At 29.9% G+C, this 19,899-nt stretch overlaps 1 protein-coding gene across 2 annotated transcripts; it reads right to left on the bottom strand.

The window, feature by feature from the left end:
* Nucleotides 1-10,192: 10,192 nt before the first annotated feature.
* Nucleotides 10,193-17,825, bottom strand: LOC101502966 (signal peptide peptidase-like 5). Of its 2 annotated transcripts, none has more exons than XM_073367054.1 (15): nt 17,425-17,819; nt 17,260-17,303; nt 17,035-17,193; nt 16,842-16,947; nt 16,519-16,641; nt 15,586-15,743; nt 15,192-15,371; nt 13,772-13,806; nt 13,509-13,665; nt 12,890-12,943; nt 12,691-12,783; nt 12,279-12,421; nt 11,544-11,614; nt 10,568-10,651; nt 10,193-10,475 (listed from the first exon to the last, which is right to left on the bottom strand). In XM_073367054.1, the coding sequence occupies exons 1-15, from the start codon at nt 17,495-17,497 to the stop codon at nt 10,378-10,380; spliced, it is 1,578 nt and encodes a 525-aa protein (XP_073223155.1). In that variant the 5' UTR covers nt 17,498-17,819; the 3' UTR covers nt 10,193-10,377. The 2 variants fall into 2 exon arrangements, 1 of the variants encoding a protein (XP_073223155.1); XR_012162621.1 differs by having other exon boundaries at nt 10,420-10,475; nt 12,283-12,421; nt 17,425-17,825.
* Nucleotides 17,826-19,899: the final 2,074 nt, after the last annotated feature.

The raw sequence follows: 19,899 nt of genomic DNA, 5'->3' as shown, positions 1-19,899 counted from the left end.
TTAACTTATTTTTTAAAAGCCTATTACAACGCTATTTGAAAGAGCGCTGTAAAAGACTTCCTTAACTTATTTTTTAAAAGCCTATTACAACGCTTTTTCAGCAAGCGCTTTAAAAGACCTCGTAACTTAGTATAAAACAAAGCTTTGTGACCTCCTTATTTTTTTAAAGGCTTTTATAACGCTTATTGACAAAAGCGCTGTAAAAGATCTCTTTAACTTATTTTTTAAAAGCCTATTACAACGTTATTTGAAAGAGCACTGTAAAAGCCCTCCTTATTTTATTTTTTAAAAGCCTATTACAGCGCTTTTTCAACAAACGTTTTAAAAGACCTCTTAACTTAGTATAAAACAAATAATTAGTAAAATATCTATATATATATATATATAGATATATATCAATGCTAAATTACATGATCAGATCATATTGGAATGATCAGTTAAAGTTCAAGAAAAATTCTCAGTACTCAAACAAAGCTTTTTCAAGTTCAATATAAGCAGAAAATTAGTTCTAGCAGGTCAAACACTTAAATTACATGAACTCAGTTCAGATTACATGGCTTATATAAAACAATTAAACACATTAAGATGTCTTTCTTCTTTTCCTGATGGGAGCGCTTTAAAAGCCATGTAACATAAGATGGGAGCGCTATATTTTATATCGCTTATATTATGACAAGTTTTGTATTTCTATTTGTCATGAGAATGTTTAACTTAAGTTAGTCTTTCTATTAGTAAAAACCATTTCATTATTCTTTCTTTTTTATTTTGTTAAATTTTTTTTATTAATTATTAGTATTTTTGTACTATGTTTTTTGAAAGCTGCACTACTACATATTGTTAATAATACTTTGAAAAAGAACATTGCTTTATACCAATTATTTTATGAAAAAAAGAAAATGTGAAAGGCTTCTTTAGATTTATTTTTTCATTATAAATTTAGACTGTTTTTTTTTAGCAAAACTTTATACTTCTTTATTGCATTGAGAAAAGGTTTAACTTTTTATTATACTCTTAGGTTTCTTAGTTTTTTATCGACTTCTACATTCAATTTTGGATTTGCTATGCATTGTATGTTAATGTGAACTTTAAAGAAATTTTGTCTTGCATATTATCCGTGCGGCCCACGAGTATACATGCTAGTTTAACCTTTAAAAATAATTTGGTTTTGAATCAGTAAAGCTTGGTTGACAACAAAAAAAGCACAGCTTTTAAACGTTCTCATTTGAAAAATAGTTGGTTTTGATTTTGAATTTGATTGACACTTCATATTGACCATGAGTTTATGTTCACCAATCCACTTTATTTTTGGTTCTTGAAAATTTCCACTCTCATTTCACGTGACAGTAGTGTTGGGTTGCTGGTCAGTGGTCGGCCAAAAAATGGATTTGATTTTCGGTTGAAATATTATTAAGTGATTACTCTCTTCTTAATAAAATGTAAAATTATTCTATATTTTTATTATAATAAAATATAAAATAAATTGAAAAAATTGAGATATAGCACCAGTGAATTTATTTTTAGTGATGTTTATTTGCAAAATGCATCATAACTTAGTATCTGCCGACGCTTGGCATCAAATCAGAAAGACTGGTAATGGCTGTAAAGTAATGGGAATAATAGTTGTTTATTTGGTGTCATTAGCATATTTGCTTGTTTTTTTTCTCTCTTTAAATTGATATTAAGCAACACATCGTACACTGCACTTAAACATATAATATTTAATGTTTAATGTATATATAAATGTTAAATTACTTGAATATACGAGTACATTTACTTTTAAAAACAATAATTGATTTAATTGGTATTTATTAAATCATTTCTCGTTTTTACATTTGAGATAATAATATAATTGATATCGATTCAAAATAAATTGAGTTTTAAGAGATATTTGTTTTTATAAAATTAATATTGATCGAGTCACATTATCAACAATAATAAAAATAATTATTTAATTATACTTTCAAAAAGTATAGATAATCATAATATTTCATAAAATTTTTAAATATTAATCTATAATAGACTATTTATACACCCTAATATCTACTCAAACTTTGTAAATTGTTCATGGTCTTGGTTGTCGTCTTGAGATAACCCTCCATTTCTCATAAAACATTTCTATATGTATTTCTTTTAGTGACAATTATAATTCAAACTTTGTAAATTGTTCAGGGTCTTAGTTGTCATCTTACAATGAGATAACCCTTCATTTCTCATAAAACATTTCTATGTATGTGTTTGTTTTAGTGACAATTATAATACAACTGATTGAGAGAGTTATGCTTAAATATATGTTTATGAATATAAAAGTATATATATATATATGTATAATTAAAACATATAAATATATATATATATATATATATATATATATATAGCTTTTAATAGATTTTAAAATGATGGCGTTCAGTGCATCTATCATTTTATCATAACTTTTTCTATCCGTAAATGAAAGTATTGTCTTGATAAATATATTTCACAATTTATTAATTTGAATTCGAAATTTAATTGTTTTTACCGGTTGCATTCATTCTTATTTCAGCTCCCATCTATTTTTATTTCATACAACTTTTATTTGAAATTCGCTAAATTTTTATTTCATACAACTTTTATTTGGAATTCACCAAATTTCCAAAATATATAGATCTGAGAAAAAAAGTGTTGTCATCTCGGTTAAAGATCGAGAAATAAGATTCAATACAATTATTATGTTTGTCAGTGTTTATTAAAAAAAATGGTTTAATTGCAATGTTAGTACCTCTATTTTTACTGATTCACAAAATTGATTCCTTTATTTTAAAAGTTGATATTTTGGTGTCTTCTTTTAATTTTTAACTAAAAAATGATGACATGAGATATTTTAAATAACGTGATATATGATAGGACGATTTATAATGATTAATATATATAAATCTAGAATAAAACATCGTAAAAACTTATATTTCAACTTTGAAAATTTTCATATTTTTAATTTAATTAATGACATATAAATAATTAATGCATCTAGATTGATTTTATATTGTTGAATTGTATGTCATGTCATTAAAAATATGTCAAATCGTTGTTTTTTAATTTAAAAATACAATAGAGGACCAAAACTGTCGACTTTTAAAATAAGGAGACAAATTTTGTAATATATAATAATAATAATAGAAAATTCATTTAGTTTTTAAATATTCTTTTAACCTATATTTTTTTGTTTTTTAATCCATATGAATCGAATAAGTTAGTATTATCATCAATGCAATACATACCAGAGAGATCGTGTTAAAACAACTCTATTCAAATTCCAATTTAACAATCACAAGTATAATTTATTTTTTATTTTTTTGGGTCATATAATAACGTATTCATATTGTTAAAGATGGTGTTATAATATAAAAAACAAGATATAATTATAAGCAAAAAAAGAATCATAAGATAAGTTACAAAATCGCTTGTCAACGAAATGTATTATAAAAATTATAAGATCACTACTAAACAAGGTCTTTCTTTTGAATTAAAAAAGAGTTGAGACATTTTTTATCAAATAAAAAAACAAAAATTTGTATTTGATAAAAAAATATCTTAAATCTTTTTTAATTCAAAAGAAATACCTCGCAAATTAATATTTTTAAAATTAAAACTGATAAAATTTTATATAAATTAAATAAAATATTTTGTTTTTATTGTAAATTGTTTAATATACAACTAAATTGGTTAATAAAAGTAGTAGGGATAAGAGAAATATTAGTTATAAATTAAAAAATCATAAGACAAAGAATGAGCACATTACCCATATGATAAAAATACTAGTTATAAATTGAGAAATCACGAGACAGGTAGTGAACATATTATTAACATGAGTTATTGGAGTGATACAATATATACACACTATCTTCTTCTTCAATTAAAATATGAAAAAATTTACATAAGTTTTTTATGTTGCCGTAGAACGTTGAAATATCTTATTTTATTTTTTAAAAAGAATATAGAGAAAATATATTTAAAAATATCATTAATTCTACTAAATAAAATTTCTATAGTTATTACATAAATATTAATAATTTATTTATTAAATTTTGAAAAGACACCGTTTAATAATTTTACTTTAGGCATCATAACATTTGGGCCGGTCCTGCATATATAAAAATTTATAAAAAAAATTTAAATAATTCATTTTTATAATAGTATTATCTAATCTATTTTTTTATTCATTCTTAATAATAAATATACTATATGACAATCCTTTTATTGAGGCTGATATTTTAAAATATAACATAAGAAACTTTCCTGATTATTACCGTAATATGTTTTCATCTAAGAGTGTTTTTTTAGAGAATGATTAATATTTTTTAATTACGTGGTCCTTACATTATAAATTTAATTAATAAAATATTGATATTATTAAATTAAACATCATATATTATATCTAATTTGAAAGTTTACAGTTGTGCAGTAAAATGATAATTAATCACTTTAATAATAATTTAATCTTCTCATTTTTGTTCCAAAAAAAGTATGTTAATCATATTTTTTATTTATGTCTATTAAAATATATATGATATTAAATCTTGAAAAATATATTTGTAAAAAAGTATCCAAAATTTGTTAATTGCCATTTTTTATTAGTTTTAATATTTTTTATACATTTTGAAGTCATAAAGTAGACTTGTTATAGTAGTTATATTTACATAATATTGAATAAAACTTTGAAGAATTTAATAATTTTGTATTTTCTTTTATTTTTTAATTATATTGTAACGTTTATGTCTCTCTGAATTTTTTTAATATATATTTAACTTATAAAAAACAAGTGATTAAAAAATAATCAGATCATTTTTTTTAAATAAGTTTTTTGAATAATAATATATTGTTGGTCCCACACACAATAACTTTATAACTACTGTTGCACTTTTTCTTTGGTACGATGGAGGAAAAGCAGCGAGAATAAAGACAACCAAAACAACTAATCAAGGGACTAGAGGAGATCCTCAAATCTTCAAACTATTTTTGTAATTTTACTTTTTGATAAATAGCAAAATTAACACCGAAAATTAAATAACTAATCGAGGTTGAGAGATCCTAAATATGTTTAACTCAATTTCATATTTATTTGCCTATCCATTAGAGCTGGTGCTCCATAGAGTAGAGGAAGCAAACGAAGGTTATGAGAATGCCCGGTATTAATCGTGCCCACAAATGTGAGAGTCCATCTCCATCAAAGAATTGATACTCATAATCATGCCCACAAATGTGAGAAAGTTCATCTCCATCAGAGAATTGATACTCATATGATTGAAGTAACTAAAATATCACTAAACGGGATTGAATAGAGATATTGAAGTTTTTAAATATTTTCTTTTAAAGTTGTATCCTCTACAAGAGGATAAAAATCAGAGGATAGAAATTTGAAACTTTAAGTGACTGTTAAGTAAATAAATAAAGAGGAGAAAATATAAAAAATGAAACATTCAAATTTCTACTGGTTCACCCGATGTAGGCTACGTTCAGTCCTCACACACTTGTGAGTTTTCACTATGGCTCAAACTAACTTGTCCTCTTTACGCATTTTTTTACAGTGTATATTTTTAACGCTTACAATTCTGTTTCTTTCAGATTACAAATATTACCAAATGTGTAATAACATGGAAAATACATAATAAATGATTTGTGATGATTGTATGATTTTTCTCTTTTACAAGAACTTTCTAAGAGAATATTCTTAAAGATATAGTTTAGAATTGTAGAAAGTGTAAAGAGAGGATGCAAATGATCTTCTAAGCTTTGAGAAATATTCTTTGTATGAGTAGTTGTTGTGTCTTGAGTTGAAGAGGTCAATTCCTTTTATAGAGTTAGATGGCCGTTGGAGACTTGATAAAATCTCCAAGTTTATTGGTCTGATTTACAAGAATGTCATTCAGTTGTCCTTGAAACATATGAGCTTAGGATGATGAGCTTGCAGTTCATCATTAGATAGGAGTTTAATCTTCCTCGAAACTTGGACATGAGCTGTATTTTTCCTTTTTGCTTTTCCAAGACTTTTAGGATCCTTCTTTTATGGCTAGGTACAACTTTTTTTCATTTTTCATTATCGAGTTCTATCAAGGAACCTAAAAATAAGATCATCATATTATCCTCTTATCGTTCAACCTCTAGCTTGTATCCTCTTCTTCTTGAATTGTTTCTCTGATAACTGTTTGTCCATAATTTTATCTTCTCTTTATTTTGACTTGGATTCGTTGTTTATGTGATAACATATATTCTCTTCTTTAAAGGTTCATCCTCTTTGAAGATTCATCCTCTGAATGTCTATCCTCCAGTTCAGAGAACATGTTGGATTAAATCAATTTTTTTCTTCTTTTTATCAAGATGATGAGGAACCTGTTTTCTAATTAGAATACACTCAAGAGCACATATTAGACATTAAACACAATCATAATCATTTAAATAATTTTGTTATCATTGAAACAATTTAAGAGTGGTTTTGTCTCAACAATCTCCCCTTTTTTGACGATGACAAAATTCTTTAGATTATGATTTTTAATATGAGAAATTATGTGATGAAATGTTTATGCTCCCCTTTAATCATATGTTTAATTTTTTTATTTAAAATAATTACTCTCTCTCAACATATGCCATAATGTTTTTGATATAAAAATTTTGAACCAAAATGTGACTTCATTTCTTTGAGTATGAGATTACAAAAAGATGGTTCAAAAAAGAAAAAAAACACAGATAATAACTAGCATAAAAAGAGGATTGAAATATAAGTTTCAAAAAGTATAATCTAGTACAAAAAGTATCCCGGTAATCTTTCTCCCCCCTGAATTTGTGAACCATAAAAAAAATGGAACGATCCATGCAACTACTTGGATGGGGAAGAGTCGTCAGAAAAGGACGAGGTAGAGGGCCGGTGGAGTTTTGCAGGTGGAGGTTGAACAGGGAGCATAGGATGATGGTCGTCAGGTGCAATAGTGGTTATGAGGTGTTTAGTGACCCATTCCAAAAGAATGTCAAACTGAGTCATTATTTGTTGAAAAGATGTGAAACTCGTAAAGAGTTTTTATTTTTTATCTTTTAATCTTTTTTTTTAGAAACCTTAGTTCTTTCTCAGTGTGTTTGGCTTATGTCCTCCTTTCAGACGTGTGACAAGGTTGTTCTTGTGGCATATCATTGACGCTTGCACTTTTGATCTGAGAGCTTGCACCTTTGTCATGATACGAGTTGTCACTTGTTTTTTTTTTTTCTTCAGAAATGAGTCTCTGGAAGGGGCATCATGAGTTGTTGTTGGGACTAATGGGATAATCAATGGAGTATGAGTAAGAGGAACATCAACAACACTCACCTTTTGAGGGGATGAAAAAATTTGAGACATGGTGCAGGAAATCTGAGGATGTTGTGATGGGGTCACAAGAGGATACGGTGGAGATAAGAAAATAGCTTGAAAATTTTGGATTGTATCTATATGCTCTCCAGCTTGAGGTGTACCTGGAGGTGAGAAGTGATTATGAGATAGATTGAGATCAAAGTAGAGTTCTTCACCGTCCTCCATAAGTTGCACAGGAGTATCCTGTGGTTCATCTTGAGAGGAATGACAACCTTCTAGATTAGTTGGAGAGGCAGTGAGATTGGGAGAATGAGGTAGGACGAGATCAACAGAGTGAATTGGTGGAGTGGTCACCTGTTCTTTAGGAGTTTGTTGTTCTTGGATGGGGTTGGAGGTGTCATCCTTTGAGGGAGGATGTTTAGTTTATGGTGATGGTTTTGGAATTTTTCGAGTGATTTTTTGAATTTTTTTTTTCTTTGTTGATGACCGAGTTGCAAATGATCTTTTCTTTGTTGGTATGGGTAAGGAACTAGCTTTTATGGATTCCTTGGTGATAGGTTTGTCTGTGGGTTTGAGTTTCATATGATTGACATTTCTCAAGGAGAAAATGTTGTGTAACTATACAGATTGTTCATCTTCAAGAGAGATTTTGAAAAATTTAAAAATCCTAGTGAGTATCATCCCATAAGGAGAGGACCTACACAATCTTGCAGCAGTCAACATGAAATAAAAAAGAATGTTACCCAAATGGAGAAAAGTTCTGGAGACGAGATGGTGAATCAACAAGAGGTCAAGTTCAGTGACTTTTTTGAAACTCCCTACTCGAGGCACAACTGAATGTACATAGATGTTGTGTAAAATGCGACACATGGGGAGGAGGTTGGAGGCAATATGAGGTTTTGGAGAATTAATGAGTGTGTTGTTGAGGACAAAGGTTCTGGAAATCTTGCACACAAAATACCAAGCCTCAATGAAAGAATATGAACCTTCATCACAAATGTCCAATATTTGACATAATGTTGTAGGGGTAATTTCCAGATGAACTCCTTTGAGGACCATGCTAATGCAAGTATCTTCTTTTCTGGTTAGGTACAGCCTTTTTCATTTTTGACTATTCCCTAAGTATGAGGATGAATAAGATCAACATATTATCCTCTTATCGTTCAACCTCTGGCTTGTATCATCTTCTTCTTGAATTGTTTCTCTTATAATTGTTTGTCCACAATTTTATCTTCTCTTTATTTTGACTTAGATTCATTGTTTCAGTGATAACATATATTCTCTTCTTTAAAGGTTCATCCTCTTTGAAGATTCATCATCTGAGTGTCTATCCTCCAGTTCATAGAACGTGTTGGATTAAATCAAAAAAATTCTTCTTTTTATCAAAATGACGAAGAACCTGTTTTATAATTAGAATACATCCAAGAGCACAAATTAGACATTAAACACAATCACAATCATTTAAATAATTTTATTATCATTAAAACAATTTGAGAGAGATTTTGTCTCAACAATTACTAGTCAATTGTAATCCATAAACAAGACCATGCAATTCAGACAAAATAACCTAGAGTGACCAATATGAGAACAATAACCTCTGTAATTTTTAATAAGGCCACAACAAACTGAAAGACTAGAGTGAGTTATGCGAGAACCGTAAAAAATGAGCATAAAGACGTTGGGATGGTAACCACCTAATATTAATCTCATGTTTACTCATGTTCGTCAATATAAAAGAGTGACCAATATAGGATACATCTCTACTATTGTTGTACTTATACAACAAATGGTTGTTTGTAACTAATATTTTCATTAAAAGTCTTGATACTTAGTTATATAAAAACATTATATATGATAAATTTAAATAATTTTTTAAAAGTATTTTTTGTTCAAGCTGTGCCAAATAATTGACACTACCATCAAGTGATTTTAATATATCTTTTTAATACAAGTTATTTTGGTATCTATATTATACACACACATAAAGAGATAAAATTTTACTAATTATAAGCTATAATATTTAAGTATGAGTAGATGATAAAATAAAAATTTTATTTTAAATACTTTTTCATTTAATATATTTCTTACTATATGTTTTTTTTAAAGTATGTTAAATAACTAATTTAATAATATCTTAGTATCATTAGTTTAATTTATTTGTGTAAATAATACAATATATTTACATATGTTGTAATTAATATTTGATAATATATAGAGGTATTTAACAGGTAAGCTACAAATTTAGTCTTTGAAAGTGTAGGAAATTCAAATTAGTCATAAAAACTTCAAAATAATACATGAAAGATACAACTTATTATCATAAAAGTATTCGAATGATAAAACTTACTATCAAAATAGTCAATAACCATTATAACGTCATAGACTAAATTAGTTGACATTTTAATTATTTGATGACTATTTTAAATTTTTGACGAGTCAGACAATAATGATAGCACCCCTACACTTTAAAGAATTAAAATACCACATTTTGATTATATGATTAGGGTTTTCTTCCAAGTGTTAGTTTATCTAGAGGTCCTAAATTTTAATCAATCTATGGAAATGTAATTCTTAAGGAAAATCTTGGCTACCTAGTGTGTTCCTATTCATATGGAAGGATTGATCACTATAATTGAGTGCCGAGAATATTTTACAACAAATGGAATGGTGTAAGTAGTAACATGTGATTACAACTTACAAGTAAACTTCACTTGCAATGTCAATTATTTGAATCTTGTAGTAAATCGACATGTTGAGAAGGACTTTAGCTTAAAACGGTTAGCAGTAGCACAATAGAAATAGCAACAGTCAAGAAACGACGGTAAGTTTCAGAACACTTTATTTTCCTTCTTGATCATAAGAACTACGAAGCACTGAAGCAGCAGAGAAAGAACATTCATTTTCATTAATTAATTAATTATTAAATACAAAATATATTTACGGAAGCCCAAGAAAAAGTAGCCTGTACACCTGGTATTTTCCTAACCACTGAATAAATCACATGCCATTAATTACATTTATATCAATGTATCTGAGATCTTTTTCCCAGTTGCATTGAACAGTCTGATGGTTCAAACTTCAGAAGGCTCTCTCGATGAAGACGAGTCTGCCTTATAACTCCAAAGAAACTTCAGTTCACCTCTTATGCATCCCAATATCACAGCCACTCCTGTTGATTTAACTCGACAGCATTTAAACATCAGACAAGCTAAATGATGAGAATCAATGCACATATATAATCTAAAGCACAAAACTAGTTACCTAGTGTACATGGAACAAGATAGAGAAGTGCAGGTTGTCCATGACCGTTCATCATATATAGCCCAAAATATGTGAAGAAAAGGCCTTACACAGTAAACCATCCTCTGTCAGAACTTTAAAGCATAGCAGCTTTTAAAAATAAAGTACAAGTTTATATAAATGACCGATCAACATGGAAGATCCAGAATGCCATAAACTAGTATTTCTAGTAGCATTAGAAAAACCGGATGAATCAATACTGCTATTTAAAAAAAAAAATGGAGAAAGAAGAAATTTTAATTAATTAAAGTGTCACTAATGACCATTTTACAACAGTTCTCGAGGGAATTGGAACTCAATACCTTGAGGCTACAAGACTATGCTCTTACTACTAATTCAAACTCAAGTGGAGAAGAAACTTTTATGTAAACAAAACATACGTAAGATGCCTATACTAAGTCATGAATAACGGGGTTATTGCACAAGCAAGCAATTGATAGCAACTCTAATCAACCAGTGTTTAATAAATGCCATTTTATCTCGGCACTGAATGTACCCACGGTAAAAACAAAAGTAACTTAATAGTAATTATTTTCAGACACAAAAGTTCCACTAATTTAAGCTTAAGCGGTCAACAGAAGGATTAAAAAGGTCAAACACAAGGAGTGTCTAATGTCTATAAAACACATGTTAAGGAAATACACACAAGTATTTAATGAAAATAAGAGCACATATAATATTGATAACACAAAATCACTTGATATTTACTTTTCTAATTAATTGGCAGCATTATTAATTAACCAGTTTCCTTAAGATACTCATCAGAAGGACTTCTGAAAAAACATTAAACACTTTTAGTTTCAAGAAAATTTAAGTTCATCTAACTATATTACTTATTCCCTTGCTTATTTCGTCAGTGCTTTCTTATTTCATTTAATGAGAACACAGAAAAAGTAAAAAATAATAATCAATACTTAGCAACTGCAAAATAACTTACCAATGGCATAGCCAATTACCAACCAAAGAAAATATCCACTAAAGACCCCCTTCTTATTATCTTTGTCGAATCTGAGACCATCAAAAGCCATAACAAATGCATTAAAAACAAAAGTCTAATATAAATTAATGAAAAAAGATAACATAAATATTTGAAAGTTCTTTTATGGCATGAAATCACTGTGTTTATGCATGAATCACAATCCATAAGACCAAAGGATAGCAGGTTCACAAATAATTTATTGGCTTTCTAACTTGATGTTAAATATACATGATCCATATCGATCCCATCCTAGAAAACTGAAGCACGAGAAAAAAAAATCCCATTGAACAGTACCATTAGCATTATCCAAAATTTACATTGTTCAGAAGCTTGGAAATACAAAAAATGATTGTGAGATTTGTTCACACCTGAGAAAGAGGGGGCAATGGGTTTTTATCAATTTCATAAAAAGATATTTGCCAAAGCTAGAACTAGTGCATCTATTTCATATGCTCTTACTTAACATAACTAAGTTGTAGTCTCCCAGCTCGCTAGAGACAAGGCAAAGAGAAGTCACAGAATGCTTAAACTTTGAAATCAAAAGGAAACGTATTTACCAAACAGGAAAAGGTTTGATGCATATCATTACATTAATGCATTGAATTTTACTCTATTTAAAGCTACTAGTGTAGAGTTTCAAGTTTACACATCTTCCACTAATTTAAGTTGCTAACTCAATAAGGAATTCAATACCTACGAGCAAAGGAAACAAGCAAACCAGGAAAGAGAATGTCTCCAAATCCAATCATATCATAGCCACCCCAAGGATCAGAAGGACGAGGAAATCTCAAAAGCATAGGAATTGCTTCACCACCAGCCTTGTCACCACGAGCAACCTAGAAAAGAAAACGTATAACTATAGGAAACCATTTTTCTTTGGTGTAACAAATAACTTATATTAGAGGGAAGAAACACAAGGAACATTTGGAAAGAAATATATAATTGAAATATTTATAGCAAGATGAAAAACAAATATCAAATAAAAAAATGAAAGGAGAGAAACAAGATTATTTAGGGTATTTGATTTGAGAATTTATATTAGAAATTCAAAATGCAATGAAACAATCCAAGTAAAAGAACTATACAAATGAAAAATCAGACTTACTGTAATCATAACACTCTTGCGGAATATCACCGGAGATATGAATACCCAAAAGATGTCATATACAAATGCACAACAAAGGAGTACAGTTGCAACCTAGGATATCAAATGCATAAGAAAATGATCAGAAATGATATAACTAATATCATAAGAAAATGAGTAGGGAAACAAAACTATAAACACAAGGGTTCCAATCATTTACCTTAATATTAGGCAAGCGAGCCAATTGCAATACTGTAATCATTAAACAAATACCCTGTAAAGAATAAAGTCGTATTTCAAGTGAACTGTATCAAATAAAATAAAAAGAAATAAACAACCCATCACCGGTGAATGGTAACATCATTATCAAGACAACAAACCACTTTTCAGTGCACTACTGCTAAAGGTTGCTATGGAATCAAACAACATAGCAATATTGCCATCGACATTACAAAGTCACAAGGATTAACTTGGAAAAAAATACATGCATGCGCATTTGCTTGTACATATGCTGATATGTGGATTTGTATGTATTTACGGTAGATAAGAGGGTGCAATGCATGCAAAAAATTTTGAAGGATATGAACTTATCAACAAAGGTAGACCTACAACTAGAAAACAGTGCAACTTCTGCCTTTGTTTCTGAAACCAACTTCCTGGGTTTGTCTCAGTTCTCCAATTAGAGTCATTAAATGACATGATGAAAGAAAAGACACTGAATCTTATATAGTAAGCATTATAAACAATACTTTCCAAAGTTTGCCTCTCTGTCTTACAGTTTTGATACAGAAATTGCAATGATGACAGAAATTGAGTTGGCACTAGAAACTGAAACTTACAAGAACATCTTGGCCAAACCACGAAAATGATTCCCGTCGAGTAGCAACCCATAATACCGCAAATGCCGCAGAAAATAGTAACACTGCTAGTGAGAATACAGAAACTTCTCCGAACAGAGGTAAATTCACAATCTTCTGACCATAACTGGGCCGTTTTCTGCTCATATATTTGAAAATTAAATGAAAAACTAACAAACACATAATAAATTCAGAAAGAACAGTAATTTTACTTTTTATGGGAAGAGAGAAGACATAGATTATACCTTAAAACGAGGCTTACAATACAATTATGCATCCCCTGAAAATGAAAAAAACACTTCATTTAATGAAAAGAGGAGCTAAGCAATTAAGAAAAGCTAAAATCCAATTGAAGTGAAAAGAATAATACCCTCCAATATAACTTTTATAGCAAAAATAAATTTTATTTCAGAGGAGAGGAACAATAGAGCCAGGGGCAGACAAAATATCCCCCAAAGATGAAAATGGATACAACAATAAACAGACTCAAGAATGAAGCAAAGTTTCCCATTCTCTCTGTATGTGAAACAGTAGTTCCCATGAAACTAGAACGAATAAATAAACAGGTTTATACGGTAGAAGTAAGAATTATGCTAACAACACACTCTTTTCAATGCACACTCTCTAATTGGTTGAAATTCAAATGGGTCCCACTAAATTCATGTGGGGCCTGCATGATTTAGTGGGATCTATTTGAGTTTCAATCAATTAGAATTAGAGTGTGTTAAAAATAATGCGCTAGAGAGTGTGTGATGCTAGCAGTCCTTTAGAAGTAAATCTGGTGTCCATTGCCTGCTTGAAAGCCTGGTTGGTCTCCAAGAGCTACGCGCAAACTTGTGGAAGAGAATAATCCAATACTTTTTCACTTCCTATTAAATCTTGAATGTCACTCACTACTGTCCTTCTCATCAATTAGAGATGAAAAATATTTCTGTAAGGTGATTTGCTGTTGTATATGAAGCCATTGTTTAGCTGTGTTGCTGAAGGAGATTTTAGGAGTTTATCTTGCTGGATTGAACATTAATATGAGGCACTTCCGACGTAATTGGATTGAACATATATATCCTTAGTTCAGGAATTTAATTGGCTGGGGTCATGACATCCAATTTGAATGTCAAATCTAGTCTGGGTTGTTATTTTGGTTGTGTATGTTGATGACAGTGATGGTGTGGGTATTTATTTGTGCTCTTAAAGCGCTTCGAACTCCAGACACACCTTCTCAAATAGCCACACACACTATCGGTTACGAAATCCAACAAGACCAAATACAGTATAATTCGAAATTTCAAATGGTATATGTTTGATTGAATTAGAATTAGAATAATGCTAGTAACACACTATTTAACACACACTCTCTTTGATTGGTTGAAATACACATGGTCTCACCAAATTTATATGGGCCCACATGTTTTGGTGGGACCTATGTAAATTTTAGCCAATCAAATAGAGTGTGTTGGAAAATGTGTGTTAAATAGTGCATTGCTAGTACTCCTCTTAGAATTATATGTTTAGTTTTTATCGTTACAGGGATTTGATCATAGGTAGAGTAGGGAACCAATACATCGAGCAAACCATGAAATACACACATACACACACATATTTGTATGTATATATATATCAATTAGTACAGTTAGGAATAAAATCAACGAAAATGAGCTACCTTACCTCAATACCACCAATGCAGAAAAGTATAATCAGCACCCAGATAAACCAAGATGACATGAAGAAGAACAGTAGCACAAGAAAAGTAGAAGCCGTAATGACAAAGACGACAGCACCCTTTGCATCTATGTTAACAATTTCATTTTCAGAATCATCTTTCACTAATTCAGCACTGGAAGATCCCTAGCAATAGAAAAGAAACATACATTTATAAATTAATTTGCCTGAAGGTGCATTGGAAACAGAACTAAAATAACCATGTAATCACTAAACAAGATGAGAAAAAGGCATGCTTTGTTGAACCATACATGCTAAGGTCAGTCAGTGATTACAAATTCCCCGTTTAACTATTGTTAAAATATTAGTTCAATGAAGATATAAGGTTGCATGGAAAAACCTTGGGAGACAATCCATTATAGTGTTCATCAAACTGATCAGAAGCAGTGAAATCTGACCATAATGAAGCGCATATAACTGTTCCAACTGACATCAACCACAAAACTCCAACAGAGTAGTCTATAATTGGACGAGTTGGAGCATATAGTAGAACTTCCACTGCAATGGTCAACTCAGAATTAACCATCTGTAAATCATGTGGTAATAAGCATCTAATAGAAATATATATTATTTTTCTTGATAAAACCAGTAATATTTTCCTTTTAACTTATTTATTCAAAGAATTTATGAGAAGAATGCGTGGGTGCATGCATGTGTTCATATGGAAGAGAGAGCTCAACCAAAAACATATTCCCGTCAAAATAACACCTTGTAGCCCTACTAGTTTAGTATTTAGTACTATTTACTTAATGTTTAGTTCATTGTAGAGTATATGAAACGGGGCAATATAAGAAGTCCAGGATATAATATAACACTTAGGTACAATGTACTCAATGGGGAAGCTAATCACTTCAACTGAAATTACTTGAATCAGCACATAGAGAATGGAGATTGAAAAAACATACTAAGTTTTAACCTATCAAGCCTCTAGTAATAACCATTTCTCCATGAGCTATATCGAAAGTACACATACAATAATAACGAACTTGACCATTCCCTTTTCCTATATATAAGAACTTCCTTCTCATTCTTCACCACAAATGAATTTGAGACAGTCAAACAGTATACTCACTACAAGATACATGCCTCCACACAGTTACTTGAATTAACCATGTTCCCTCCTATAGTTCTTATTGTGGTTAAAGAATTAGACATTGCGACAGCCAGATAATAATATACGTTGACACAGCATAATAGATAAAAAAAAGGTGCAAATATCTTTCTGAAACAGTATAGAAATCCGAAGAGAAATTTTAGAAATTGAAATCCTGACCTCTCCTTCCAGACTTCAAAAAATTGACGAGAGAATCTGCAACAGACTCAGTCATTTCCACGACTGGAATTGAAATGTTTATCTTTTCAGTAGAATCAGCGGGGCAGTCCATCTGATAGAGCTCTGAGAGAAAATAAAGAAATAGAATTTGGAGAAATAGGATAACGTAAAACCAAAATGGGTAAAAGGAAGTAAAAATAAAAATAAAAATAAAAATGAATGAGAAGAAGTAAAATTGCAGGGAAGGTGTTTTGGAATTAGTGATGGCAATGAAACATGCAGGAAGGAATACATTTGATTTGAGTGAAAGGTGGGGAAGTTACGGTCATTAATCATCACGACAGCAGTAGCACCCCCTGACTGTGCGAATGCAGCTTTAGTTGTGTAGTCACAGTTACCACGAACACAAACAGCAGCTGATCCAGATAACTGAAATGCGATGTGAATGAATGAATGAATGAATGAATGAGAAAACATAATAAAGATGGAATTAATGGATGTATAAATGAGAAAAACCTTTGAAGTTGAAAGGGAACAGCAGTCATTGGGAATAGCATAAAGAAGAGGAGCTTTGTGAGTTTGATCGGCATCCTCGGGCAAAAAAGAGCCAAATGTTGCGGTCATACCATTGAGCATGTCACCTTCCTTGCCATCAACCCAGTTCTTCACCTTCACCTGTTGTAACAAATTAAATATTAATATATAAAAATTAAATTGAAATGGAAATTAGTAGCGTATTACCAATTGCATGTCGTGATTGCAGGAGGCATTGTTGTCATAGGCATCTGCTGCAACGAAGACGAATGAGAGAACGAGGACGGACGCCAAGTAGGAAGAATACGAAAACCACGGCATTATTGTTATTATTATTACTAGAAACAAATAGAGAGATTAAATTGATATTACTGAATTCTTTTGTTGTGTTTTCCCTCCCTCCTTTCTCCCTTCTCCCAATGGAATGGAGATAGAGAGATGCCATATGTTTCCTCGTATCGCATCAACGGGAAATTCGTGGCGCCAACAACAACCTCACATTCATTATTGGAGGATTCTATTCTTTTACTTCCATCTTATTGCTATTCTAATTCTAACACCAATTTCATTTCTCTTCTTGCCTCCCTCCTAATCCCAACCAACCGTTTCATTTCAATTCCCACTACTCCACCATTTTACCAAAATTATACTGCAAACTTTTTACCATATTTACATCTAGATAAAAATTTAAAAATAAATAAATGACTTAATTGTTAAATGTAAATAAGATAAAAAAACCTGTAACCTAATTTTACTTCTCTTAGGAATAGTCGCACATTTTTTGTTGTTGTAGACATATAATAAATAGATAATTTTTTTATCATCTAATTCATATATATTTTTAATTTAAATAGATTTACATTATTATACAATTAGTCATCAGAAATACTCAAAAACCATTATATAAATAATTGAAATGTTAGACTATCTTTATTTGAAGCACTTCAAATATATGTTGATATCTTACGGTGAAATTTCAAACTCATTCATTTGATTGTGGGAGACTAGTTCGTATTGCTAAACCCAAAAGGCTCGTTGCTTTGAATTGATATTTTAATTGCTGCAATTTCAAACTCGTATTCAATAGATTGTGGGAGACTAGTTCATATTGCTAAACCCACAAGGCTCGTGGCTTTCAATTGTGTTATCTAGTTCTTTCTGGAGATTATGGAATATTGTTTGTTTGTAGGAAGAGATTCTGTAATATTGTTACTTTAATCTTTGCACGCATTGTGTTTGAATTAGTGTTTAGTGATAAAGTTTAATCGTCATTTGTAAACAATTTTATAAAGTTAACACATCAAAATTATGACACATCCGAAAACTAAACATTGTGATATGCACATAAGTTATACTTCTAGCCTAACAAACCTATCAACTAACTTAACAATTAAGCAAATAAATAGTTCTAAATAACTATTTTGAAAAATATACATTTTTTCTCGAAATTTCGACATAATATCCTCTATAATTTCAATGTTTCCAAATTTATAAAATCTTACACTTTTAACTGAGTTATAGCTCATAGAGGATAATCTAAATATTTAATATATTTTCCAAAAAGATTTTCTAAACTCAAAATAGCTGCAAAATACATCACAATTCAACAAACTTTACAAAGGGCCTTCTATCAAAGAAGTATGCCAAAATATGGTTGAGACTTGAATCTACTAAAAGCTTGCTACTCACTACTCATGCTTGTGAATCTGAAAAAAAAAATAAACAACAATGAAGGAGGGTAAGTCACAAATACTTACTGAGAAGACAACAACCATCGCCAATGTAAATTTCACATTTTTTCATTAGGGTTAGTTTCGATGACGAAACTATTTTAGATTAATAGAATGTAAGACATTCATTTTTTTTTGTTATTAGTAATGTGTGAAACATATTTTTATTTTATTTATTTGTTTTATAATTTCTAATGTAGTTGTTATTATTATTATATTTTTTATTCAATTATTATTTTTAAAAGTATATATGTGTAACATCCCGCTTTTTTTGGGACATTAACTACCGAAATTCTAAACGTAAAATTACAAATTCATTCTTATTTACTTATGATTGTCTTAAGTACTCATTTACTTTAAAATCATTTAATAACTATTTTAATTATATTTCAAAAATAATAAATCAGAGTATTTACATTCACTAAGGTAAAGTTAATACGTTAAACAAAAGAGACTCCTATAGCCAAAACTATTGATATTTTACTACCCAAGCATAAATCCTAGTTGGTCATAACTCTGGACGCTTGTAGAAAACTCTCCCAACAAGTCTCATACCAGCACAAAAGTATCTCGGAGCCTCCGACTCCATGCTATTGTACTCCCTCGCATTTCTCCTATTGGGTTGACCGTGACATTATTCACTCAAGTAACGCCATATGTGACGTCCTGTCAAATGTAAGGGTCATCTCCAAATAACAAATACAGAGCAAATATGCATGCATATATAGTTGTTATAGCAAAATATAAATAAATCATTTACTTCATTTAACAGTTAAAATCACAACTCACCAAAGATACACTAACAATGAAAATATAACAGTACAGTATTTAATAACATTAATTCACCCAAACGACCAACAACAGGTACAGTTACAATACAAATATAATATTACAATATCTACATAATTAATAACATTAATTCACCCAAACAATTAAGAGGTACAGTAATAAAAACAAGTACAATATCACACATTAATTCGCCTGAAACTAGCAGCAGGTACATTCATGACCATAATATTCACATCATTCATTATTAACATTCTCATTCATTATTAACATTGCCTACTCAAACAGACCTTATGACTTAATCTATATGCCAATGTAATGATTCCGGAAT

This window comes from Cicer arietinum, chromosome 4, assembly GCF_000331145.2.
Source record: "Cicer arietinum cultivar CDC Frontier isolate Library 1 chromosome 4, Cicar.CDCFrontier_v2.0, whole genome shotgun sequence".
Lineage (NCBI taxonomy): Eukaryota > Viridiplantae > Streptophyta > Magnoliopsida > Fabales > Fabaceae > Cicer > Cicer arietinum.
The sequence above is the reverse complement of the archived record's forward strand: the minus strand, read 5'-3'. Positions and strand labels throughout refer to the sequence as shown.